At 40.8% G+C, this 27,587-nt stretch overlaps 1 protein-coding gene across 1 annotated transcript; it reads left to right on the top strand.

Moving 5' to 3' along the window:
• Positions 1 to 2,388: 2,388 nt before the first annotated feature.
• LOC308090222 (ubiquitin carboxyl-terminal hydrolase 2-like) lies at positions 2,389 to 27,587 on the top strand. The gene is made up of 13 exons (XM_080435283.1): positions 2,389 to 2,518; positions 3,039 to 3,249; positions 14,035 to 14,085; positions 14,658 to 14,781; positions 16,123 to 16,234; positions 17,558 to 17,668; positions 18,696 to 18,760; positions 18,929 to 19,032; positions 19,590 to 19,667; positions 20,887 to 20,965; positions 22,095 to 22,202; positions 22,858 to 22,981; positions 25,976 to 27,587. Exons 2-13 carry the CDS (start codon positions 3,094 to 3,096, stop codon positions 26,073 to 26,075), a joined length of 1,212 nt encoding a protein of 403 aa, XP_080291409.1. The 5' UTR covers positions 2,389 to 2,518; positions 3,039 to 3,093; the 3' UTR covers positions 26,076 to 27,587.

Here is a 27,587-nt window from a genome sequence, read left to right as displayed (position 1 = left end):
TGGCGGGTGAGGGGGGTGCCATAGAATACCGAATTTTGCGGGGAAACGCCTCTTGCCTAGTCCGAAATTAGTGGTTTGTTCAAATCTCACCCAGAATAGAGCCCATGTGTCTCCAACACCCCCCCCCCACACACACACACACTACAGTACACCTGTTTACTCTACCGCACGTGCAACAAGGGTTTAACATTGTTGATGATTGGTTCATTTGCTACTTGATTAAAAAGACACAAAAACGTTTATTATTCATGTATTTATTTATTTATTACTATTATTATTGTATTTCCCTCCATCCATCAATGACTGCAATTAAAGCACATCATTATCCTAAAGTATATAATGATAGATCTATACACGTACGTAGATATAAATCAGAATCAGAACGGGTTTATTGGCTAAATATGCTCTTACAAATGTAAGTAATTTGACTCCACTTCAGGATTCACACTGACTCACCCATTCAACATTCAGCAGTCATTGACAGCAATGACAAACAACAGCAAGAGATGTTACCCACAAGAGCCTGCAGTAAACAATGCCACTGTTTTGTATAAAGCCAGTTTGTGTATATTGGATGGGTACTACTATCTACGTTAACTATAATAGAAATACTACACATATATTAAGTAGTTATTGTTGTGGGATCTCTTGAGAAAAAAAGGCACTTTGAGTAAAGATGACAGACCAGTCTGCATGTTCACTATTTACTCAGCATGAAGCATATTTTACAACATTCCTGTTGTAGTTCCTGGTTGTTTATTACCCTTTCTTTCCCTATCAAGGCTCAGGCAGAAAGAATCAAATCTATTCTTACCTTCCAATCACAAGGTGTTTCAATCATATGAGCATAATCATGTTGATATCCTCCGAGTATGCCCTGTCTCCTTCCCATCGTTATTTAAATCAGAGACCTTTAGTGACCCGTACACAAGTGTCCAGTACCTGATCAGTGTGACCCATCCAGGTATCATGTGTGTCCTCGTGTTTCATCATTCTTAATATAGGCCTAGCAGCTCAAACAGTGATGAGGCAGTTACAAGTCTGTTATTAGTCTGTTGACCATGTAACAGGTTTTTTAGGGAGCTTTGTTACTACTCTAGGTTCAGACTCTCGTTAACAGTTCACACCAATACAGAGTGAATGACACAACACAAAGTATATTTATAAAAATATAGACCTTTTATTATAAATCTAAATACAAAAATGTATGCAAGGGTACCCTTTTCAATACAACACATCAATAAATCAACATTTAAAATAGCAAGCCACTTCATTCAATTTAAAACTGTGGAAGGAAGAAAGTCAGTGACTCAGGGGTTTACAAATACCAACAGTACAGTCCAGTCCTGTGGTGAATCCGATCCGGGATTTATATGAATTTTGCGTTTCATATGTATTGTATAGAAATTCCCAAACATTAACTAAAGATAAGAAATGTATGAATAGCCTAAATAAATGAAGTATTGTGCAACAGACAGACAGACAGACAGACAGATCAACGAGCATGGTGAAGTTGATGTGTTTTTATTGCTTGTAGTATTATTATTATTTAATTTTGATTTTTTAATCTCATGAAATACAATACAAAACCAACACAAACAAAGAAGTTACCAATACATCAGTCTCAAATACACTGAATGAGGTCAAACCCTCATTCAATGACTAAATGTGGATTTATGGCTTGTTGTAGTCACATTATAAGCATGGTGCATATTATTTGGTGAAGTACTGACTGCTACAGTATGTGTCTGAAGGCCAGTGGTGGAAAAAGTACTCAAATTCTTTGCTTAAGTAAAAGTACCAATACTGCAATATAGAAATACTCTGTTACAAGTAAAAGTCTAGAATTAAACATTTACTTGAGTAAAAGTGCAAAAGTAACGCGTTGTGAGCTTGTAGATCGGCTATTTTCAAATAGCCTAGGTATAAAATAGGGCTAAAGTGGTAAATGTATGTTTCATAATATCATAATTTATATCTGAAAAGTAACTAGTAACTAAAATTTTCAAATAATTGTAGTGGAGTAAAAGTACAATATTTGCCCCTGAGATGTAGTGGAGTAGAAGTAAAAGTATTGGAAATTGGAGATACTGAAGTCAAGTACAAATACCTCAAAATTGTACTTAAGTACAGTACTTAAGTACATGTACTTAGTTACTTTCCACCACTGCTGAGGGGGCGTGGACAAGCGTGTAGTAAAAAGCAGTGAGTCTTGTGAAGCAGCACATTAACCTCTGTGTTCAGTCTGTGTGCTGCTGTTCACTAGAACACACAGAGAGGACACAACCAAGGAGATATGTATATGATATATTATTACAGTAGGCTAAACCCTCTGATCTTCTGAAGGGTCACTTATTCGTGTTACAAATAACGTGGAGTTGTACTGGACTGGCTGTGACTCAAGGATTATTTTCTTTTTGTGTCTTCTATTTTCAACTTGTTGTTGTGCACAAACAGCCCAGCATCATTCAACCACCTCTTGTCAAGCCGACATCAACACCATCGGAGTGAGAAACAAGTAGGGCTGACTGTCACGATTACACATTTAAGTTGACGATGAATTGTTGTCACTCAAATAATTGCGATTAACGATTTAATTGTTTGTTTGGCCATTGAACATTGGAACATGTGAAGACATTTAGGCTTCGTAATTTAAAAAAATGCACAGGGTAGATATGACAAATAACTGAAATACAAAGACATTATTGACATATTTAATAATTTTATACATGTAAAAAAAAAAATGCAAATGTAAAAAATGTAATTTTCTACAAGCTTACGGTGTAAGCTTACAGTGTAAGCTTGTAGATCTGCTATTTCAGATTTTTTTTATATATTTGAAAATGTGTGAACATTTTTCAACATGGAAACGATTATGACGATTATGCAAAAAAATATTTGCGAATATTATCTCAAATAATTGCGATTAGACGATTATGTAATAATTGTGACAGGCCTAGAAACGTTACTTTATTTGCAAATATCGATCCACGACGTTATTACCAACTGGTTGCACTGACTGTCTTGTCTGTCTGCAGGGCCAGTCTGTCTGTCTGACCCCTTCCAGACCTCCAGACACTATCCTTCATCATCATGCCCAGTATGAGACAGTCCTACACGGTGACGGTGCCGGAGGATCGACCCCCTCCTGCCACGGCTTTCATCCCGCTGGTCAAGCAGGTGAAGCCGGTGTCCCCTCGCTCCATGCTGGTGTCCACGTTCGTGGGCTTGCTGATCAACCAGGCCAAGGTGAGGGTCAGTCACATCCATACAGCCACACACAGCCAGGGCGCATTATTCAGCCTGCATGCGGGCTGAATATCACAATAATCAGTAGCTCCGACGGAACCTCTCCCTCCGCTGTATAGCTCCGAGATGAGGTTCCTCGTTTCTCGGTGCCGTTTTAGCAGGACATTGTCGCACATTTTCCACTTTACATGTTTCTTACCCCTTTCTGCACATCGTATCCAAAAAGTAAAGGTTTTCTGCCATGCTCTCAGATGTTTTAAGTTCTAGGGCACAATAAAAGCTATCCAACGAGTTGAAAAAAAGTATTTAATTCGCCTCTGTCTTCATCCGGTTACATGTTTTTAAGACATTGCGCAAGAGTTGCGTCCATAGAGATAACATTACTGATTCCCCTACTGGTCAAATGTTGAATTGCATCTTCTAATGCAAAATATTATGGAACCGGCTGAGGACAGAGGCGAATTAAATAAATACAAATTCCAACTCGTTGGATAGCTTTTATTGTGCGCTAGAACTTAAAACATCTGAGAGCATGGCAGAAAACCTTTACTTTTTGGATACGATGTGCAGAAAGGGGTAAGAAACATGTAAAGTGGAAAATGTGCGACAATGTCCTGCTAAAACGGCACCGAGAAACGAGGAACCTCATCTCGGAGCTATACAGCGGAGGGAGAGGTTCCGTAGGGGCTAAATAATCAGTGGTGGAACAAGTGCTCAAATGTTTTACTTAAAGTAAAAGTATCAATACTGCAATGTAGAAGTATTCTGTTACAAAAATCGGGAATTGTAAATTTACTTGAGTAAAACAAAGTACAAAAGTGTATTGGTATCAGAATGTACTTAAAGTACCAAAAGTAAATGTACTAAAATGTTTGAAAAAATTGCAGATCTACAAGCTCACAAGGCATTGCTCTATTTTCAAATAGCCTAGGTATAAAATAGGGCTATAAGTGGTTAATGTATGTTTTATAATGTAATAATTTACATCTGCAACAAGTAGTAACAAAAGTGTTCAAATAAGTGGAGTAACCATAGACTGTGGGAGTAACATACAATATTTGCCTCTGAGATGTAGTGGAGTAGTAAAAGTATAGAATTGGAAATACTCCAGTGAAGTAAAAGTATGTGTATATATGTATATAATTATTTATATATATATTTCGATTGATTGATTGATTAATCAATCGATCATATCATCTTCAGCCTGGCTTGCCCTCTCTGAGCATGGTGTGACTGTGCATTCATTAACCATAGTGACATGGACATGAGTGTGCGTGACGTGAGTGACTGTCATATTGTGCATTCATTCACCCTGGTGACATGGAGTGATCTGATCTGCTGACAGCTTATGTAACTGAACTAATGCTTTAATGTTCTCTACTCAACTGAGCAGTTTAACCTCACATACCCTCCTCCACCATTTACTTGTTTACTGCTGCAGTAGGCTATTAGGCCTACGTAGAATTTGTGTAGCAGGTCATTGTTTATTTATTTGTATTTATTATTTTTGCATGTTTTGAGTTTGAATACTCTGTGAATTAATGCTGCAGTCGGTAGTTTCATGTCCTACGCCGGGATTTGAACCCGGTTCTCCCACGTGGTGGGACACCAAATTCCTAATCCTACCACAAAAGAGGGATCCCTGCATGTGGCTTATATGAGCTTCAGGCAGTACTACTTGCTGACCTCTAGGTGTCCTACCAGCCACCAGGGTCTAAATGTCTCAATGGAAGAGCAGAGAAGTGGTTAATGAATGTTTTGTAATAATAATCAAAATAAGTAAGTAACTAAAGTTTTCAAATAATTGTAGTGGAGTAAAAGTACAATATTTGCCTCTGAGATGCAGTGGAGGAGAAGTAAAAGTATTGAAAATTGGAAATACTCCAGTAAAGCAAAAGTAACTCAAAATTGTACTTAAGTACAGTACTTGAGTACATGTACTTAGTTACTTTCCACCACTGATCACTACTCAAACACAGACAGCTCCAGACAGTCCAGTTAGTATCTCACACTTTTTACAGGCCCCATCTTTTTGCACGGCACCTGTTCTAGAGAAAGAAGCCCTCATTAGCTCTCTGATGAATGTTTGATCGGCTATGAGGTTTAATCTAATCTTTCATCTCAATGTTCTTCTGGCACAAGAACATGTTTATTGACTCTGTACCGGCTGCTTACCGTCCAAATACTGCAGAAAAATCTCTTGAAACACTGTCAACCTGGCCTCCATATTTTGGGCATGTTAAGGTGAACTAACTATAGGATAGTTCGTATGGTGGATAGCTGGTAGCAGGTTGCCCTGAGCGCCGTCGATTAGAACGGTACCTCTCGTGGGAGCTCTAGTAATTAAAGCTGGTAAGTTGATCAGATGGTAGAGTAAATGGTTTGTAAGGCCCTCACTCTTTCTTAGTTAGTTATACTAAGGACAGCCCTAGAGCATAGCCGTTTCATTTATCATCCATATATTGATATTCAGGACAGGGACGTGCACAGATAGACTCTAGGTGGTGCTAGAGCACCTGCCCTTTGCCCTCTTGACCAGAAATGCCCTAAAAAAAATAAAGTGTTTTATTTTTATTTTTATTTTTTAAAATAATTTACAGTATGTAGCATATGGTGACATCGATCAATTCTGGATTAAAAGCTTTTAATATATTAACAATTCCCCAAAATGTGCATTGCAATTTTCTTCTATAAATCTCACACTACTAGGGCAGCCGGCGGTTCCGCGCGCCGCGCAAGGTGCCCTTTTTTTTTTACTTGAGCACCTGCCCCGCAAAATGTCTGTGCACGCCACTGATTCAGGAGGTGCCCGTATAGAGGGCATCTCCGTAACAGGCATGTCATTTATAGGCAAACAATTTCAAAAAGATTTCTTGCTTTGTAAAAATTTAAAATTCTGAAGAGAATAATAAAATAAAGAAATAGCCAAACAGGCTTGTATATCAGCTTGCCTATTTTTTGCTATTTTTGACGTGAACAAAAAAGGGAATCCCGCACAGTCTTCACTTACAGCCAGAGTATTTATTGAGAATAGAAGGTTTTGGTCGCTCTGACCTTCATCAGGTATCTGGAGATAATATGCACCTGTCCTTGAAGCAGGTGTGCAGAGGGACCTTTATATCTATGCTATTTTTACGTGACACCGTCAACAACTAAGTAATTATTTTTACCATTTTCGCCTAGAATGACATATATCCCAAAATAGGGATGCCATGTTGAAAGTGGTTTTAAACAGCATTGACACTGAGGGAAGTAAGTTCACTGTTATCCCTGCATCTAAGTCAGTGGTTCTCAATCGTTTTCATATCAAAGACCCCCAAATTAATATGTATTTGGATGCGGACCCCCATCTGAAGATATGTTGTGCCTGGAAACCCCATACAAGATTTGTGTAGATTTCTTTGAAAACAGCAGATCTACAAGCTCACAACGTGTCGCATGGTGACACGTTGGGATCTTGTGTAGATAGAGTACTGTAGCTATTTTTCAACGTAAACTAATGTCGATTCAATACTAACTCATTTTGATGTGGGGACCCCCTGAAGGACCCCCGGACCAAACTTTGTGAACTGCTGGTGGCAAATGGGACGCGATGTTGTTGCGTAACAGGATAGAACAGTCTGATAAGGAGGAGGGCGTGTCCCCAAGAATGTCACCTTATCTCGTCTCCTGTGCGGTACAGTTTGTAAAGGTCGATGGGTTCTTAGAAGTGCCGACAGCCTGCAAATATGTCTGCACTGTGTGTGTGTGTGTGTGTGTGTGTGTGTGTGTGTGTGTGTGTGTGTGTGTGTGTGTGTGTGTGTGTGTGTGTGTGTGTGTGTGTGTGTGTGTGTGTGTGTGTGTATCGCAATGGCATTTTCATAATGTTGTCCTTAAGGCGATGGGGACACACTTACAGTCCTTGCTTAATATGCTAATGGTGGAGTTTTTTTTGCATGCACGTTAAAGTGTTAATTTAACAACTTAGGCCTGATTTTATACTTATTTGTATAAGAGCGTCGCACAGAGCCAAGAGCCTATCTACTTGTGGATTCTAGATTGACGAAGTTGAAACCAGTTACAGGACTAAATTGAAGAGAGACATGGTGGTATTATGCGTGTGTGTGTGTGTGTGTGTGTGTGTGTGTGTGTGTGTGTGTGTGTGTGTGTGTGTGTGTGTGTGTGTGTGTGTGTGTGTGTGTGTGTGTGTGTGTGTGTGTGTGTGTGTGTGTGTGTGTGTGTGTGTGTGTGTGTGTGTGTGTGTGTGTGTGCGTGCGTGCGTGCGTGTGTGTGTACTCTTGTTTTCAAACAAGGGCATGTCTGGCACTGGCACAACTTTACGTGTACAACGGCCATGTGCAGTCAGAACAGTTAGTACAACACTGTGGTGTGTGTGTGTGTGTGTGTGTGTGTGTGTGTGTGTGTGTGTGTGTGTGTGTGTGTGTGTGTGTGTGTGTGTGTGTGTGTGTGTGTGTGTGTGTGTGTGTGTGGAGCATTGGACCACAGCCAGAATTAATCTGTGGTGACCTGCTGGGGCACTTAGCTACAGTACAGTGAGTACAGTACAGTACAGTCAGTGGTGCAAAGTAACTAAGTACATTTACTCAAGTACTGTACTTATGTACACTTTTGAGGAATTGTTTTACTTTACTGGAGTATTTCAAATCTTCAGTACTTTTACTTCTACTCCACTACATATATACTCCACTACACTACAAATATTGTACTTTCACTCCACTACAATTATTTGACAACTTGAGTTACTAGTTACTTTGTAGATTTAGATTATTATTACAAAACATACATTAACCACCTATACATACATTTCGGCCATTTGAAAATAGCCGATCTACAAGCTCACAATGCGTCGCGAATGCGACGCATTGTGAGCTTGTAGATCTGCTATTTTCAAAAGATTTTTATACATTTGAAAACTTGAAATGGGACATTCTGCACAATGAGTACTTTTACAGTACAGTACAGTACAGTACAGTACAGTACAGTACAGTACAGTACAGTACAGTACAGTACAGTACAGTACAGTACAGTGAAACCTGTCCTCACAGCATCCTGTCTGTGTCAGGTCACTTTGCCCCGGTCCCCATGACAACCAATGGGAGCTTGAATCTCACAGCACAACACACAGCACACGAGTGACTCATAGTGTTAGGACCAGTTTATAATATCTGTGTACAGAGATATATATTATAATGTGTGTATATAAGTTCTTTCTTTGATTTGTATTCATTTAATTGAATTCCTGCAATGTATTAATCCAATGTGTAATATGTCTGACAGTCCTTATCAGCTAGTAGAATTCCACTCCACAGTCTCCTCCTTTCTCCTGTCTTTTGATAATAAAGTGCTTGGCAGAGGGGAGGATGCGCCATTGTAAGTTGGGATCGTGTCCAGTGAGATACATGGTCGTTTACAATCCTCGTACGAGTAAAAGAGATCTCGTGTGTCACGTGTCTTTCTTTATCTGTGTGTGATCAAACAGCAAGGGGGTTTAAGATAACGATCAAGAACCTATCACATAGCGTCAGTGTAATTAAAACGAGTGACTGTCTTAAAAAAATAACCTACGTTATAAAATAACATATTGTTGCTGTCGGGCAGAAACCTCTTATCTCCATGTTCAAACATTTTGTGTTTTTTCATATTATCAAAAGTAGCAGATTTACAAGCTCCAAACGCGTTTTTTTGATTTATTTGAATCCTAAAAAGTAACAGTGTTGTTGGACGTATGAGGTTTCCACCCGACAGAGACGATATGCTATCGCCCGGAAATATGCATTAAGCATTGTTTGGCAAAGGACATTTAAACTACTACACGAAGCAGTACAGTAAACAATGTGTTGTGTGTTATTTTTAATACTATGGGACTCACATGTATGCTATATATGTTTCACTTATAACAATATAAACTGCAATCCTCAACAGGAGCTGGCTATAATCTCAAATGCAGAGAAAGACAATATTTACACTTTTTTGGGGAGAAACGTGAATGAATTTGTAATTGGCCAAATTATACAAACCGGCTGTACTACAAAAGAAAATCCTTATTATTAACCACTTTCAACCTGACATCCCTGTTTAATCATTAATTATAGGTTATAATAGTTTAATATAGCATTTTACTAGCTTTTAGAACTAATAATAGAGAGTGGAAACACGTGTACGCACACACATGCACACACACACACACACACACACACACACACACACACACACACACACACACACACACACACACACACACACACACACACACACACACACACACACACACACACACACACACACACACACACACACACACACACACACTTGTGTCCACTCCTCCTAATCACACTTCAGCTCCAAGAATGTGTCCTTTGAGCCCATGCCAGAGCGAGGCAGTGTGCAGACTGCCTTTATGAGGCTTCTAGTATTGCTGGAGAGTGTGATAAATGGCAGTGGAGCACTACCAACGGCCAGTGTTGCCAGATTTTGCGAGAGAAATAAGCAACCAGGTCTACGAAAACAAGCCCAAAAGAAGCGACATTTATAGGCCTCATGAGCACTATAAAACCTACTGTGTGTGCATCGGCTATTTTCAAACGAATCTTGAAAAAAAAAAAGGCGAAACATTTAACATTTTAACAACACAAATCTGGTATTGGGGTCCCTTACTCAAAATATTTTCAGATGGGAGTCTGCGGACAAATACATATTATTAATTTGGGGGTCTTTGACATGAAAATGTTTGACAACCACTGATTTAAACAACATAAGAAGTGAGCTCAAATAAGCAGCTACACTTTAGAAACAAGCCTAAAAAATTGCAACCCGCAACTAACAATATTTACAAGGAACTTAACTAAATTGAAGAGAGACATGGTGGTATTATGCGTGTGTGTGTGTGTGTGTGTGTGTGTGTGTGTGTGTGTGTGTGTGTGTGTGTGTGTGTGTGTGTGTGTGTGTGTGTGTGTGTGTGTGTGTGTGTGTGTGTGTGTGTGCGTATGCTCGCAAATCTAAGTTGACGATTAATTAAGTCATACAAATAATTGAGATTAACGATTTAATTGTGCTTTCGGCATTGAACATTATGATTATGTAATGAATGTGTGTGTACGTGCGTGCGTGCGTGTTATGTGTTCGTGTCCACATCCAGTACAGTACATTCACCCAAGCTTTGCGTTTCTGTCACGCCACAATGCTTTCACTGACGCTCGCTGGCTGCTCCTCGGCCGTCAACGGGGCCGTCGGAGTGGAACGGAACTGATGTTTTCTGTGTCATCAAGTTACACTGTCACCATGTTCCCACCCCAATGTGGGCTGCAGGGCCCTCAGCAATATATAAACCTGTGAGTACCGCAGAGAGATCCCTGGAATTACAGTACAGCACGGGAAGCGGCGGTCAGCCATTTAGCACGAGGCTAGTTTATAATTCATCTCCACGCTCCATGGGGAAGGCTCCGTGCAGAGTTATGTGATTTCATAATTTGTTCTGCAAGGTCCCCGACGCTGCGACACGGGGTCAATGATTGACTCGGCGGCGCTTGAACTGCCAGGTGTTCAAGTGCCGTCTGCAATGACATGAACCTCTTCACATAAACGATATACGTCAACCACATTCTCTTTCTCATAGACATTCTGTTCTAGCGTAAACGGACGAGGCCAATTTCTCTTCCATAAACCCCCATTCTGTCATGAATATACCTGCTGGTAAACCGGCTGCTCATAAACGATAGGTACAGATAACCATCTGTACCTCGGTCATAAATACCTTTTCTAACATTAATACTTCACTTGGGGGAGTACCTGCCAACGGCTGTGAAGACTGGGGTCTGAATCTTCCCACGGTACATCGAGCTTGGCTCTGTGTTCCAACAAACACAATTGGCCGCGTTCGCCGGTGGGAAGCCAGGCCGGGCCAGGCTGGGCCAGGCTGGGTGGGCGATCTGTTGCTGCACTATAGTGACTCTTAGAGCAGGGGTCTTCAACAGGGGGTCTGGGACCCCTAGGGGGGGTCCTCAGAGATACTACAGGGGGTCCGCCAAATCTTTGTGTGATTTTTTACATTAACCACTTCAACCCAGCATCCCTATTCTGAGGAGAACTTTAGCCAAAAATAGCCGATCTACAAGCGCACAACCGCGAGGCGTTGTGCGCTTGTAGATCGGCTATTTTCGGCAAAGAGGTTTGGTGTAGAGGGGGGAAAAAAGCAGACCAAGTACAGAGTGAAAGGTCAATTTTACTTAGTATTGATGGTTTGGTGAAACTCCTCACTGTCAAAAACAGGCAGCTGGTGAGAGTGTATCGGAGAAGATGTACTGTATATGCTTGTCTATACTAGCGGTTCTCAAACCTTTGGTTTATTTCAAGGAACCCCATAACTCTGAGAGTGTACAAATGGAACCTTTATGAACTTACAGACTTGTAAGGGTCCATTTGGAACCCCCGGCCTCAAGGAACCACGAGGTTCCCTGGACCCCACCACTGGTTTACACCCTCCCACATGAACTGCAGAAGTTACAGGCAGTGGCTCAGGGGTAGAGTGGCCGGATGGGAACCGTGAGGTTACCGTTTACAGTGACAGAGACTGTACACGTGAGGGGGTGGGGGGAAATTGACATAATGATGGTATAGCGTCACGGGCATTATGGGTTAATTGGCAGAGGTTAGAACACGTGATGAAATGTCGTGGAAAAAGGGTGACGCACGTGTTTCGCACCTGGGCCTAGCCGGCTTCTGCGTCTGTGTGACCGCAGCGTTGCCACACGGCGCTGGTGAAGTTATGATGCAAGGTATTTGTACATACTATCACACCAGCGTACGAGGCTAACGCAATGCACATGGAATGTATGGTTGAGGTTTCCAGGGGGACATCACATGTTCTCACATCACATGTGGATGCTGTGCAAGCTGCTGTCACAGCACTCGTCTCCTACACAGCAGCAACACTGTATCCATGGTAACGGGAGAACTAGACACTTGGCCGGTTTATTATTTTACTTCATGTACCTGGGCTCATGAGAGAACTGGTCCTGGTTTTTTTGAGGGAGAACTTGGCCTCTTTCCTGTTTTACATCTTAGAACCCATTTCTAATCTAATCACTCGTGAATGAATGAGGTGCATTGTTGGCATTCTGTGTGCAATACATCAGATGCCGATCTACAAGCTCGTAGCGCGGCACCACAAGCTTGTAGATCTGCTATTTTTGAAAAATCGTGAAAATGTGTGCAAATCTTTGAATATATATATTTTAAAGCGAACAAAACTCGAATCTTTGCTTCTGGGGGAGTCCCTGGAACAACATATTTTGAGATGGGAGTCCGCGACCAAATACATATAATTTTGGCGGTCCTTGACATGAAAAAGTTGGAGCACCACTGATATAGTAACATGTGTTTTTTTCAGAAAACTGTTAGGATTTAGAAGATATTTTGTACTATCGGCCTCAATGGGTTAAGATACAAGATTCTGTGTCAAGAATACACAACAGGCAGGCAGGATTTGCACAAGCGGGTGGGAGTGGGGGGGAGGGGGTGGTTACATAAAAGTGCATAATGTTTGCAATCACATAACAGATACTATGTAATGTTTGCCATCACATAACAGATATGTTATGTTTGCCATCACATAACACACATCAGAATGTCATTGGTAGTGCAGATCTACCTTTCAAAGAAACCATGACATCAACCGATGCTAGCTATCCGAACCGTGCCCATTCATACATACTGATGCATGTCGTCTTTCAAACAATGTAATGGGATCTGCACTGGCAAGTGTGTTTGCAGTGTGAGGTAAGGCGAGGCTAGTTTATTTGTATAGCTATAGCACAAGTCAACAACAAGGGAATTCAATGTGCTTTGCACAAAACATCAAGCAAAGGAAATGACATTACAATAAAACAAAAGAAGTAAAAATATCAAATACAATTGTAATGAATACTGCAGTGATTGCACAAGCGTACAAGCCTTAGTAACAAATATGACTAAGATACAAAACTAACAAAACTGGTGCCAATGAAGGAATTCGTTGGCACCAGCTCACATCTTAAATAGTGTTACAACTGGCTTACATTTGTAACAAAAGGGGAGCCACAGGCACAACTGACGATATGCACAACTGACGATGTAACAAAAATATATTTATTAAAGTATAAGTTATAAGTGAATAAAGAGAACCAAACTATCAGTCAATATATGTGAGTACATCGGTGTGTAAGCAGTGTGTGGTCGGGGGTGTATGTGCAAAGTGGATGTTGTAAGGTGTAAACCAAAAGGACAAACATACAAACAGAAACGAGTGGTGTAAAGTAACGAAGTAAATTTACTCAAGTACTGTACTTAAGTACAATTTTGAGGTATTTTTTTACTTTACTGGAGTATTTCCAGTTTTCAGTACTGTTACTTCCACTCCACTACATCTCAGAGGCACATTCACATTTGAGTACTTTTTCCACCACTGACAGAAACAACCTTTTGTAGAAGAGAGGATAGAGAGAGTGAATGAAGGCAACAGGGAGGCACAGATATTTTATACAGCCTGGGAAACACCAGGCCTAGGTATGGGGTCAGAGGCTCAGGTGGCACAGGAGTAAAGTGTATACAAATGTATATACAAACACAATTGGCTGTGTGTGGGGAGGCAAGCCAGACAGGGAGGGTGAACTTTGTCACTAGCCTATACGTACTCTTAAGGAATGAACTCAGAGGAATGTATGTGTTTAAGTTTTATACTATGACTTGTATTCTGATATATTCTCTGATCCATCCACTCAACATCTCTCTCTCTCTCTGTCTCTCTCTCAGCAGAATAAGAGTCCCCAGGGCCTGGTGGGTCTGCGGAACTTAGGTAACACTGTGAGTATCCGTACGTTCACGTGACACTTAGAGCATGTTACACGTTAAACACTGTACACTTAATAAGGATCTCACGTTATGTAACTTAATAATTATCTCGCGTTATGTAATCACAACAGAGAACACCTTGTCTGCTCTGGTGGACAGAGCATTAGCGATGTCCTGTGACTGTGTACCGTATGCCCGCGCCGTCAGAACACTGCATGACTGTACTGTGTACCAGGCATCATCACAATGCTAATAATAATGAATAATAATATTATTATCGTTCTCTCTAGAGGATGGCTCTTCAACTAGGGGGTCCTCAGAGTTACTACAGGGGGGCCTCCAATGTCTTTCTTCTTTTTTATTTACATTAACCACTTGGACCCCAGCATCCCTATTCTGAGTGGAACATTAGCCCAAAATAGCAGATCTACAAGCTCACACCGCCTCACACTGCGAGGCGTTGAGAGCTTATAGATCGGCTATTTTAGAGCTTTGGTGTAGAGGGGGAGCCTTGACCCTTCTGTCCTTCCCGCCTTTTAATGCTTCTGTTGTTTCTCTCTCTCTCTCTCTTCCTGTCATGTCAGTGTTTCATGAACTCCATCCTGCAGTGTCTCAGTAACACTCCAGAGCTGAGAGATTACTGCATGAGGAACACGCACCGCACAGACCTCAGCAACAGTTGCAAGGCCAAAGCTGCTCTCATGGATGGTAAAAAGACTTGTTTATGCTCTCAAAGTTCTTTAACGCAATCCGGGAACGCATCTGTGTCATTTTAGATTTCTTTGGGCTATGCAAAAATAGCAGATATACAAGCTCATAGCGCGGCACCAAGTGCCTCGATATGAGCTTGTAGATATGCTATTTTTTCTTTATTGTGAAATTTGTGCAAATCTTTGAATATAATATTCTACAAATGTCTTCTAAATCAAAACATTTTTGAAAAAAACTTGTGTTGCTTTGATATCAATGGTGCTCCAACTTTTCCATGTCAAGGACCCCCAAAATGCATTTGCCTGTGGACCCCCATCTCAAAATATGTTGTTCTAGGGACCCCCAGAAGCACAGATCGGAGTTAAAAATGATTGCTTTAAAACATATATATTTATTTATATATTCAAAGATTTGCATATGAGTGCCGCTCACAGCACTCTGTGCTGCACTTTGAGCTTGTATATCTGCTATTTTTGAATAGCCAAAGAAATCTAAAATGACACAGATGCGTTCCCGGTTTTAAAAGGGTTAATGTTATATCTTCTTGTGTACAGATACGTAAGAGTAAAATGGTGTCGTACAATCGTTACAGAAAGAACCGCTTTTCAACTGAAACTCTTAATGTGTGTTGCGTCTTTAGACATAACAGGACAATTTAAACAACATCCACTCTTTAGCTACCCAGCAGAGCTGTTTACAACTGTACTGTATATCAGGGGCTGCCTTGGGAACAATTGTACTTTGGTGTGTTGCCTTCAAATAAATGACATAATTGAAAGACTGATGGCCAGTTAGCAATTCCCAGGTTCTTCTGTCTCACTAACATCTCACTTATAGCCTCTATTGGTTATTATATACACATTACCACTCTCAGTGCTCCATAGAAGGAGAGGGCAAACCCTGCATTTCCCCCAACCTTGCATGGCTGCCTCTGCTGTTGGTGTGTGAATGTGTGCTGCATTGTAGCTCATAATGTCAAATGAAACGGCGTTCTGCCGTTGCAGTGTGGGTGAATGTGTAGTACATTGTAAAGCACATTTGAGTGATGTCGGATTACTAGATAAGCTATATGACAAAGTCCATTTAAGCGCCAAAGCTGCCACAGCTGCCTGCTTCTAAGCATCTATTTGAGGAAAAAAGTACCCTCCCCAGTGAAAAACGGAAGCAACCGGGATAACACCAATAATTTATTCAGCCGTCTATGGATGTATTTTTTTATTTATTTATTATTTACAGTCTACATAATGTTTTAAATCAGTATCACCTTTAAGGAAGGCTCTCTCATCTATCTCTCTCTCTCTCTCTCTCTCTCTCTCTCTCTCTATGTCTCTCTCTCAGAGTTTGCCAAGCTCACACGGACCCTGTGGACGTCGGTGAATAATGACGCCATCAGTCCCTCAGACTTCAAGACTCAGATCCAGAGATTTGCCCCTAAATTTGTGGGCTACAAGTAAGTCTGTCTTCTCTTGTACTTCTGTACTATATACTTCTGTATTTCTGTACTGTATCATAACTGCTTTAATTTCACTAAAGCTGACCTCCTCTTGACTCATCTTATAACCACTAAACCCTATATCAGGGGTCTTCAACAGGGAGACCGGGGACCTCTAGGGGGTCCTCAGAGGTACTACAGGCCACTGACTTGAACCCTATAGGATCCCTATTCTTAGGAGAACTTTTGCCAAAAATAGTTGTGAGCTTGTAGATTGGCTATTTTTGGCAAAGAGGTATAGGTGTAGAGGGAAAAAAAGAGCAGATCAAGTTAAAAAAATAAAGTAATCTGAAACACAATTTTATACAATATAGTGGGGGTCCCTGCTTCATCTCTCACTCAGCTAAGGGGGTCCTTGGTCTGAAAACGTTGAAGACCCCTGCCCTATAGACTGGGGTCTCCCAGCACTCTATATTATGTTCCCTCTACACCAAATCTCTTCACACAAAATGGAAAATAGGACTCTAGGGTTCACGTGGTTGAAGCCTGATTTTTTACTCTGTAAATAGCCGCTCTGCACGCTCACAAGTCACCTTGTAGATTGTCTATATTCGAGCGACACCTTCGTACGATTAAGTATAAATTAAGCATTAGCCTGTCTTTTAACCCATTTAGACCGGGAAAATATAAAAATCGTGAACATTTTTCCAAATCTTTGAATATATATTTTTTAAAGCAAACATTTGTAACTCAAATCTTTGCTTCTGGGGGTTCTACAAATGTCTTCTCTAACTCCTAACAGTTTTTTGGAAAAAAACGTATGTTGCTGTGGTTCTCAAACTTTTTCATGTCAACGACCCCCCAAAATGATATGTATTTGACCGTGGACCCCTCCATCTCAAAATATTTTGTTCCAGGGACCCCCACCAGAAGCAAAGATTTGAGTTAAAAATGTATATTCAAAGATTTGCACACATTTTCACGATCTTTCCAAAATAGCAGATCTACAAGCTCAAAGCGCGGCACTATGAGCTTGTAGATCTGCTATTTTTTTTAATAGCCCAAAGAAATCTATAAAATGACACAGTATGCGTTCTTGGTCTTAATGGATTAAATGTCCTTTCACCATATCCACCATTACTTACTCTTTGTTCACCCATAGTTTTTCCCTTTTACTTTTAAATAATGAGCATTTGGAAATAACAATCTTTCTCCTCTCTCTCTCTCTCTCTCTCTCTCTCTCTCTCTCTCTCTCTCTCTCTCTCTCTCTCTCTCTCTCTCTCTGTCTCTCTGTCTGTCTCTTGGTCATCCCCCCCCCCTCCACCCCCCTCATCTTTGCAGCCAGCAGGATGCCCAGGAATTCCTGCGCTTCTTATTGGACGGTCTCCATAACGAGGTCAATCGAGTGGCGGCGCGGCCCCAGGTGTCTTTAGAGGACTTTGACCAGCTCTCGTAAGTCATCCGATCCCAACGCCTGCTTAACCCGTGCCCTCCATGGGAGAGGGGAACTAATTCATTACATAACTTTAGTTAGGCCTTTCATTGTGAAAACAGTGCTCTGTGTGGTGGGTTTTAGTCATTCAGGTGGATTTGATTATGCAAAAGAAAGCCTAAATGACAAGCCTTCTCAGCTTTCCCAGTTAAACAGTCTTCATTTGATTGCGAGGGCAATTAGAGCGGAGTTTACTCTCTCCAAGTTAAATTGAAATGGAAGATTTTATTGTGCAGAAAGCCTTTAACCCATTTAGACTTGGAACGCATCTGTGTCACTTTAAATTTCTTTGGCTATTCAAAAATAGCAGATATACAAGCTTATAGCGCGGCACCGAGTGCTGCGCTATGAGCTTGTAGATCTGCTATTTTAGATTTTTTTCAAAAAACATTTTTAAGAATCGCCTCAGGTCTTAACACATTGGGTGCCAGAGGTTTATTAAAATATTATACGTTGAGTGCCAGCATTTCTTCCATCCACTTGCGTTATACATTTCGTGCTGTGAGAAGCCCCGACGCGGAAATGCATGTAAACAAAGCGTGCGTGCGAGACGGCGGAGGGTCCCGACTAACGCCTGGAACAATAATATTTCCAACGCGACCCTCCATTGCAGCGTGATCGCCGATCGAAAACGGCTCGTTTCCACCACATTAAAAAGAAATGGAGATATTAAGCTTTTAATCAAGGAGATAACATTGAAAACGCCGACCGGAAGGATTTTTGACATGGAGCCACATCCAGCCTCTTCTTCTCAGAAACTGCTTGGGTGATGTCAAAGTTTCGTTTTAGCGCCCCACGTGGCCCACATGTATAAAAATAGAATTGGGTCAAAAACGGTCCGGACCGTTTTCGGCACTTCTCGTTTGGACCCTCAAAAACGGTCCGGACCGTTTTTGGCATTCAATGTGTTAATGGGTTAATACTGTCTGAGTCTGACCACAATATTTCTATTGATTTTTGATTTCATCTCTTTCGCTGCCTCCGCAGAGATGATGAAAAAGGAAGAAGGATGTGGAATAAATACCTAGAGAGAGAGGACAGCAAAGTGGTCGGTAAGTGCCCTGACATGAGAGACTATTCCCATAATAGAGAATCCTGATTGGATTATGTGTGAGTCTGTATAAAACTCTGTGGGTTTCTTCAAGTAGAACTGTGTGTGTGTTTCTGTACGGGTTTGTTCTTGTACAACTGTATCCATCTGTGTGGTTTTCTCCCCGTAGAACTGTTTGTGGGCCAACTGAAGAGCATGCTCACCTGCAACGACTGTGGCTTTTGTTCCACTGTGTTTGATCCTTTCTGGGACCTGTCTCTGCCCATCGCACAGGTCAGCACATACCCTCACACGCACCACACGCACGTGCACGCACGCACACACCCTCACACGCACGGCGCACGCACACACCCTCACACGCACCACACGCATGTGCACGCACGCACCCACACACCACACGCACGTGCACGCACGCACACACCCTCACACGCACGCACCACATGCACGCACGCACCACATGCACGCACGCACCACACGCACACACACAGAGACACACACTTTTTCAAATGTCAATATAATAATTAAAGGGCCCAGTGAAGCATGGTTCTCAGTCAGCTCAGACAATTGGTCTGCTTTCTAATTAAGAACATTTTTTATTTCCCTTTTTTCTTCTTTCTATTCAGCTGGTTTTAATGGTCTTCATTATGTAACCCAAAACCACGAGTCTGGGCCCTCGTTGAACCCAAGTCCTGAGAATACGTTACGCATATCTCCTGGCTTTAATATGTTACGTATATGTCCTTCGCTTATCTCCTGTACTTATCTGAAGAATTTACACATGACTTAAGTCAGCCAGCTCTCTGAATTGCAACCTTTGTCTCTCTTGGCAGAGCTCGAGGGAGACGACTCTGACCGACTGCCTCAGACTGTTCACCAAAGAGGAAGTGTTGGATGGGGAAGAGAGGCCGGTACGTTACGTAAAGATGCCCTCTCAGCACTCTGCTCAGCAGAAAATCCATAGTGTTCATTTGACACTGACAGGGTGTGATTTAAACCATTAAGACCGGGAAAGCAGCCGTGTCATTTTAGATTTTAACCACTTCAACCGTTATTTTATACTTAGGCTATTAAAAAAATAGCCGATCTACAAGCTCATAGCGCGTCACTTCGTGCCGCACTATGAGCTTGTAGATCGGCTATTTTAGAAAAATCTTGAACATTTGTGCAAATATTTGAATATATATATATATATATATATATATATTCTTTTTTTTTTTTTTTTTTAAGCAACTTTCTTTTACTCAAATCTTTGCTTCTGGGGGTCCCTGGAACAAAATATTTGAGATGGGGGTCGGGCCAGTCGGCGGCCAAATGCATATAATTGTGGGGGTCCTTGACATGAGAACCACTGACATAGCAACATAAGTATTTCTGAAAACTGATTTTTTTAATCTGCCTCAGGTCTTAATGGGTTAAAGGGCAAGACCACTTTGGTAGAGGTTTGGGTTGTGCAGTTACCTTGCCATGATGTAACTCCAAAGGTGGGCAAGAAATCAAAAATAATTGCTCCATTGATTAGAAATTGATAATTCAAAATATGCTCCTCATTGACTTACATTGTACGGTAAAACAGATCTCAAAGTCACTCTTTTAGCACATAAACGAACGCAAACAAAGTTGATTCAGACAATATAGAACATCACCAAACCCAGTACTGTTTTTTTTTTAAATAAAAATGTCAGCTTCCTGTTGATTTTGCCATTTTTAATAAGTAGAAAACCTGGACTGGATCCGCGGATCCGGATCCAGATCTTCAAATAGTAAAATCAACAGGAAGTTGACATTTTTATTTAAAAAAAAAACAGTACTGGGTTTGGTGATGCTCTATATTGTCTGAATCAGATATGTTTGGGTTCATTTATGTGCTAAAAGAGTGACTTTGAGAGCTGTTTTACCGTACAATGTAAGTCAATGAGGAGCATATTTTGAATTATCAATTTCTAATCAATGGAGCAATTATTTTTTATTTCTTGCCCACCTTTGGAGTTACATCATGGCAAGGTAACTACACAACCCAAACCTCTACCAAAGTGGTCTTACCCTTTAAGAACAACACCTCATTGTCCTCTCATGTGTCTCTCTCTCTCTCTCTCTCTCTCTCTCTCTCTCTCTCTCTCTCTCTCTCAGACGTGCCAACGGTGTAAAGCCAGAAGAAAATGCACCAAAAAGTTCACCATTCAGAAGTTCCCTCAGATCCTCGTACTTCGTATCCTTTCTCTCTTTACACGTTGATGTCCGACATCCAAGCATGACGTTTAATTAAAACGCAGGAAGAACGTACATAGGGCCTTATCTATCTAAATAACACATAGTACCTAGTAGCTAGCCACACAGTCAAAATCCAGAGTGTTCATTTAAAGTGAAAAATTGACCTGTGAGTGAAAGGTTGGTGAATCTTTACTCTATAATCTTTATCGCAGTAGCCTCCCAGCTCTAGTGTTTGGCCTTCACATTGGAACAGTTACACTGATTACAGTATTATGAACTTTGGCTATAACTAACTTTATGATAGATTAGCTTAGATTGCCTTCCCTGCAAAGACCTGATTATGGGGCTCTTCTCCCTCTGTACATTTTTCTAAAGGGGGAATGACCTTCTACTTCTTTAGTCGGAAACAGCAGATTCAGCATTTGTCTTCCATTTTAACTGAAAGTAGCCCTACATTCCTTTCACTTCCACTTTCTTTTTTAGCTGTTGTCCCCTATTTCTTGCCCTGCACTTATTTCTTACACAATCGATTACGCAATCGATTTAGGATTAGTGGAATGTTGTCTAGGTAACAACGTTGGTTCTTGTTCTCGTTACTGTTTGTTTGTTTGCTTGTTTGTGTCATCAGCTGCACTTTGTTGGAAGTTATGGGCCATCCAAAGCCAGAACGATAGCTATGACGATAACTATCAATATGTCATTTTAAAAATCATTCTAACTCTAATTGCATGGCGGAGCTCACACCACAAGTTCCACAACTATAATGATAACGACAGTGGTGAACGATATCGTTGGGATTACTGTACTTTCAGAGCGAGTTCATGAATGATAGAAATTCATCTGAATTTACAGGGTGTCTCGTTCAACTTGTTTACAGAAGGTTATCGTTCGTCAGTGTGGATGCTCACAACATTATCATGATTATCGTTATCGTTATAGTCATCATTCTTGGTGTGGACAGCCCTTGACTCTGGATGAGAGGCATTGAGCTACAGTAAATTCTTTTAGAACATGAACTTAAAGACTTGGAAGACAGTAATGACATTAATCTACTGCTGCTATAGTACATGACTGTACTGTGACGTGCACACACAGACGTTCAGTTCTTTGACCCGCCGTTCCTGCAGACCTGAAGCGTTTCTCCGACCGTGAAGTCAAGACCAGCAAGTTGTCCACGCGGGTCAACTTCCCCCTCAAAGAGCTGGACCTCAGGGACTTTGCTTCAGAGAGCAGCTGTGAGTACAGGACCTATAGCAACCGGGTCGTACAGAGCAGTGTTGATTTTGACAGAACATTTTGATTTTGTTTTAGTTATAGTCTTTTGAATAAAATTCCATTTAGTCATCATAAGATTTTAGTTTTTGTCTAGTTTTAGTCGACTAAATATCATAAGATTATAGTCGACTAAATCTACAGTTAATTTAGTCGACTAAAATGTATTTTGGCGGTGCCTTGATGGTGTCGTAATGGATGATTTTACACTTGGTTGCATGCTGAAAATAGCAGATCTGCTATTTTCAGAGCGCAACACCCGAGCGCAACCAAACATAAAATGACTTGTCTTTTAGTTCTTCTGGATCTCTTCTCCACTCGTCCCTCCCTAACATTTTAGTCTAGTTTTTATTTGTTGACGAAATTGTCAACATATTTAGTCTTAGTTTTAGTCATCATAGCTTAGTTTTTATTTAGTTTTTATTGAGTTTTCGTCAGTGAAAAATGGTAGTCGAAGAACATTTTTCGTCATAGTTTTAGTCGACGAAATCAACACTGCCGGGTCGTACAGAGAATAGGATTTTCTTGTGTCAGATTTGAGCTGCGTCCAGTTTGATTGAAGCGGCGCCAAATGTGCAATAATCATGACTGATGTTTCCTTTCCTGTCTTGTGTGCAGTGAACAGTGCGGTGTACAACCTGTATGCAGTGTCCAATCACTCTGGCAACACGTTGGGAGGTCACTACACCGCCTACTGCAGAAACCCGTCACTAGGAGAATGGTACCGCTACGATGACTCCAGGTGAAAACTCCAGGACCTAGCTGTCTCCCCTTTACTTTAAAGCGACTAATAGCTACTACTACTAATAATAATAAACTGTATTTGTATAGCACCTTTCATAACATGAAATGCAGCTCAAAGTGTTTTACAGAGCAAGAATAAAGCACAAGTGCTTACAGAAAAGTACAAATAATTTAACAATAAAGGAAAAAAAAGAAAAGCAAAAGCATAAAACAACATTAAAATAATAGCAAAAACGGCAGTGAATCAGGCAAAAAAAAAGAAATGGAAAAGCATAAAACAACATTCAAATAATAGCAAAAAAGGCATAACACAGGGATTTAAAAATCAACTAAAAGCAAGAGTGAAGAAATAGGCCTTGAACTGTGCTTTGAAGCTATCCACAGATAGTAGATATAGATACAGATATAGATACTTGTAATACAAGGATTCTAAATCACAACAATATTGTAAAGTACTGTTTCAACACTACCAAGAGTTGTGCGTGCAGTAGTTGATCTGCATGGTTCTTTGCCTTTATTTATTTTTTTAAGATATTTTTTAGGCTTTTTATGCCTTTATTAGAGAGGGATAGGGAAAGTAGGCTGACAGCAGTGGTGGAAAAAGTACTCAAATGTTTTACTTAAGTAAAAGTATCAATACTGCAATGTAGAAGTACTCTGTTACAAGTAAAAGTGATTTGCAATTATTCAAATAATTGCAAAATGGGTCTATATTCTGATAGTACTCGTTACTATAGGAGTGTCCTGTCCATATAAGGAGTCTCCAATGTCTCTCCAGCTCTTTATTAAACAGAAAATGCATTTTCAGTGCTCTCTCCTGATTGGCTCAAATGTTGTCACCTACCTGAAAATGTACTATATTCTGTTTACTAAAGAGCGGGAGAGACCCCTATGACCGAACAAACTCTCTGTAGCAATGATCACAATATAGTACTTTAACCTTTTTAACAAAAGAAAAATTACAAAAAAATTACACTTAAAAGTACTAACATTTTCAAATGGCCTTCGTATAAAATGGGGCTAAAGTGGTTAATGTGTGTTTTATGACATAATAATTTATATCTGCAAAGTAATTAGTAACTAAAGCTTTCAAATAATTGTAGTGGAGTAAAAGTACAATATTTGCCTTTGAGATGTAGTGGAGTAGAAGTAGAAGTAGGGAAAATTGGAAACACTCCAGTGAAGTAGCAGTACCTCAAAATTGTCGGCGACCCCTTAGTTCTGGTGCTATGGGGGCTGGGGGGCTGGGAGCTCCACATGCACGCGCGAGCACGCACCGTCAGCTGCGGTCTTTAACACCTTAAAGTTTAAACAATAGCCTCTCAAGGTTCGCGCCGTCAGCGGCGAGCCGTTCTCAATAGCGTCTACCTGGCTGCTTTGCATAACATTAGGCTACTCGAGAAAAGCCATGGACTTGAATTGAATGTGTACATTCCTCTCACAATGAGAGACAACAGTCTCTGCACTGCAGAGTGTGAAGGGGATCGCTTAGAAGAGGACCCAGTTCTCTGAGACAAGACAAAGACAAGTTGTCTGATTATTTTAAGTACTTATGTGTGGGTGAGTCTATGTAAAGGGATTTTATATAAAACTAAAAGGAAAATAAAATAATTAATTAATTAAAACAAAAATAAAAACAACAAATTAACAATGCAACTAAATAATAAGATATAATTACATAAAAAATCACATGTTGAATACAGTATTTCAACTAGCACTGAGCTGATTGGCTATGCGTGCACGTGCGCGTGCACGTGACGTCAGAAAATATAGCCCCCCTAGTTCAAAAATCCACAGCTCATCACTGGTCGTCGGGAACGGGAGTCGAACCCGCGACACGCTGTCAGGCTGGCATTGCAGCCTAGGGTGCCTGGACCGCCACGCTGCGGCCCAGGCCAGTGTCCCTGAACTTTGACTCGTCAATTTTCATGGCCTTGTGTCATGATTTGATGACGATATGTGTCGAGGCATTGCGGACACAGTGACATACATTCATGCAGAGCCTAATTAAAATAGTTTGGCAATCGCCTCTCAGCTGAGGTAGTAACTTGTTTTATTCCACTTTAATGATGCAAAGGTGCGTACTCATTGTGTTTTATTGACAGTAAGTCAAATGTGCATCTTGAGTACATGGAGATAAATGTGTGCCAATGAGAACAGTGGCATCATACAGTATGTATCAAAGTCCTCCAACAATACAGTAACAGTGTCAGACAGTCATCTACGATGTCACTGTTTCTCAACCAGTGGTCCACAGATCACTAGTGGTCCGTGGCATTATTACAGATGGTCCATGGGGGGGGGGGGGGGGGGGAATTGAAATATAAAAAAAACATATAGTGTATCTTTGTTAAATGTATTAGAAATATGTTTAAATAATCACTCATAAGTCCATCAAATGTAAGAAAAAACATTTGAACTAAACGTAGTGGAGAAAAAATGGTTTAAATTAAATATTGTCTCTGAAGGGTTTGATATACTTATGTATGTATACGGTGTCGTGCACCCGAGAAATGGCAGATCTACAAGATGCGATGCGTTGTGAGCTTGTACATTTATTTTCCCAAAATCATGCAGTGCAGATGACAGTGAAGTGACAATTTAAGGACTTTTTAATACATAAAAAAAATACCTAAAAAAAAACATTAGGCCTACTGCATCAAACAAATCCAACAAACTATACTATAAAAACTGGTCAAATAATATAATAAAGAGGCAAGAATTGTGAAAATAGCCGATCTTCAAGCTCACAACGCCTCGCATTGCGAGGCGTTGTGAGCTTGTAGATCTGCTATTTTCAGTTTTTCACAATATTTATCTGTGGAACTGAGTCAAACTAAATGTAATGCCTCAACTCCTACAATTCCAAGTGCTTGTCGTCAGGGTGGGGGGGGTCCCCCGTTCAAAATTTATTATTTTTGGGGGTCGTGGCCTGAAAAGGTTGAAAACCACTGTCTCTAAATTAAGATTACTTGATGTTCCCCTCCTGCAGAGTGAGTCCCATGGCATCCAGCCAGGTGATCAGCAGCGACGCCTATGTCCTCTTCTACGAGCGGGCCAACGCGAGTGACGACACATGCAACCTGTTGTGATTCATGCACTTGAAGCCATTGTCTTAAGGACAGCGATGGACCGACGCGGGCCTGGTGGTGGTGTTAAGACACTGCTTTTACACAGAAGCAGTGGCTCAGAGAAGCGGCCTTCTTGGAATCGGAAACGTTCCCGGGTTCAAATCCAGGCTCCTCCTTGGCTGCGTGTTGTTGTTGCCCTTGAGCAAGAGACTGAAACTCTTAACTGCTCCCCCGATGGAGCAGGTTGGTGCCTTGCGGTGGTTTTCTCTGCCACCGGTGTGAGAATCGGTAAATGTGATTGATGCACATCGTAAAGCGCTTTGGAGAAAGGTGCTATTAGAGATGCTCTGTTTCTAGCATTTTATTTTATTTATAGACGGATGAGAGCATTGCTTGGTGGACTTGGTTGTCCCCCCTTGAATAGTGGGCACTGGACAATGGGATGCTCTCTCAACTTTCTATGCAAAAACCTGATGACTGAATCGCAGCTGGATGACTGAAGAACTGAAGCTCAGTTCTCGATCTCATTTCGATGGAGACGGAATGGAAATAGTCTACACTTGTCTACACACTCCTGAGTGCGGAATTTAACTCGGAGAGTGTACAAATGTAACCAAATGGACCCGTACGGGTCCATTTGGTTACATCTGTACACTCTTGGAGTTACAAATGGACATTTTACTGTGTGTGTGTGTGTGTGTATGTATGTATGCGTTTGGCGTTCCAGTGCCAGGACTCCAGGAGTGAACTTCTATAATGTTCTTTATGCACTTTGAACACGTACTATTACGACGAAGGTCACTCATTTCTTTGAAACACCTTCGGAAACTTCCAAAACTCATTTGACAATGACTGTGTGCTTGTAAATTATTCTATTTAACTTGTTGCCTGTGTACTTGTCATGACTGTGGTGTCCTGCGCCATCTAGTGGTGGAATGGACCAGTGTGTTTTTGAAACGAAGACCTGAGGGCTTGGGAAGAGATCATCTCATCCTTTTTATGGTGGGAATTCATGCAGAGGTGGACAGTAACGAAGTACATTTAATTGAGTACTGTACTTTTTGTGTGTCTGTACTTTACTTGAGTATTTGTGTTTTTGGATACTCATATCGTAAGTGTCCAAAAATACAAGTACTCCCCTGCATTTTGACCTAGAGTATCTACCGTATACTTTGACTCAAGTACTGGAGTTGAGTACTTTGTCCACCACAGAAATTCTGTAACATTTTGTGACAACAAGGTGAATGTATCTGTACTGTACATCATGACTTAATCTTTCTTTAAAGGGGCTGTAAGTGATGTTTGTTAAAATAATCAGTATAGAGTTTTTGTTCAGTAACAGGGATCTCTCCAGCTCTTTAGTGAACAGAAAATACATTTATAGTTTGGGATACTAATTTTGTATTACTTGTATGTATTATTATCATTATTATTGTTATTAAGTTTTGTCTGCTCTATTTTGTTTTGAGCTATTTAACATTTATTTTAACAAAAGAATATCACTTACATCACCTTTAAGTAATGGTGCCGACC

Source organism: Gymnoscopelus braueri, assembly GCF_963280865.1.
Source record: "Gymnoscopelus braueri genome assembly, chromosome: 8".
Taxonomy (NCBI): domain Eukaryota; kingdom Metazoa; phylum Chordata; class Actinopteri; order Myctophiformes; family Myctophidae; genus Gymnoscopelus; species Gymnoscopelus braueri.
The sequence above is the reverse complement of the archived record's forward strand: the minus strand, read 5'-3'. Positions and strand labels throughout refer to the sequence as shown.

What these genes read in the sequence shown, in the direction of transcription:
- LOC308090222 (XM_080435283.1), top strand. Translation starts at nt 3,094, where the DNA reads ATGCCCAGTATGAGACAGTCCTACACGGTGACGGTGCCGGAGGATCGA. An exon ending in TGTCTCTGCCCATCGCACAG is followed by an intron (nt 19,033 to 19,589) that starts GTCAGCACATAC and finishes CTCTCTTGGCAG; the next exon opens with AGCTCGAGGGAGACGACTCT. An exon ending in TACCGCTACGATGACTCCAG is followed by an intron (nt 22,982 to 25,975) that starts GTGAAAACTCCA and finishes CCCCTCCTGCAG; the next exon opens with AGTGAGTCCCATGGCATCCA.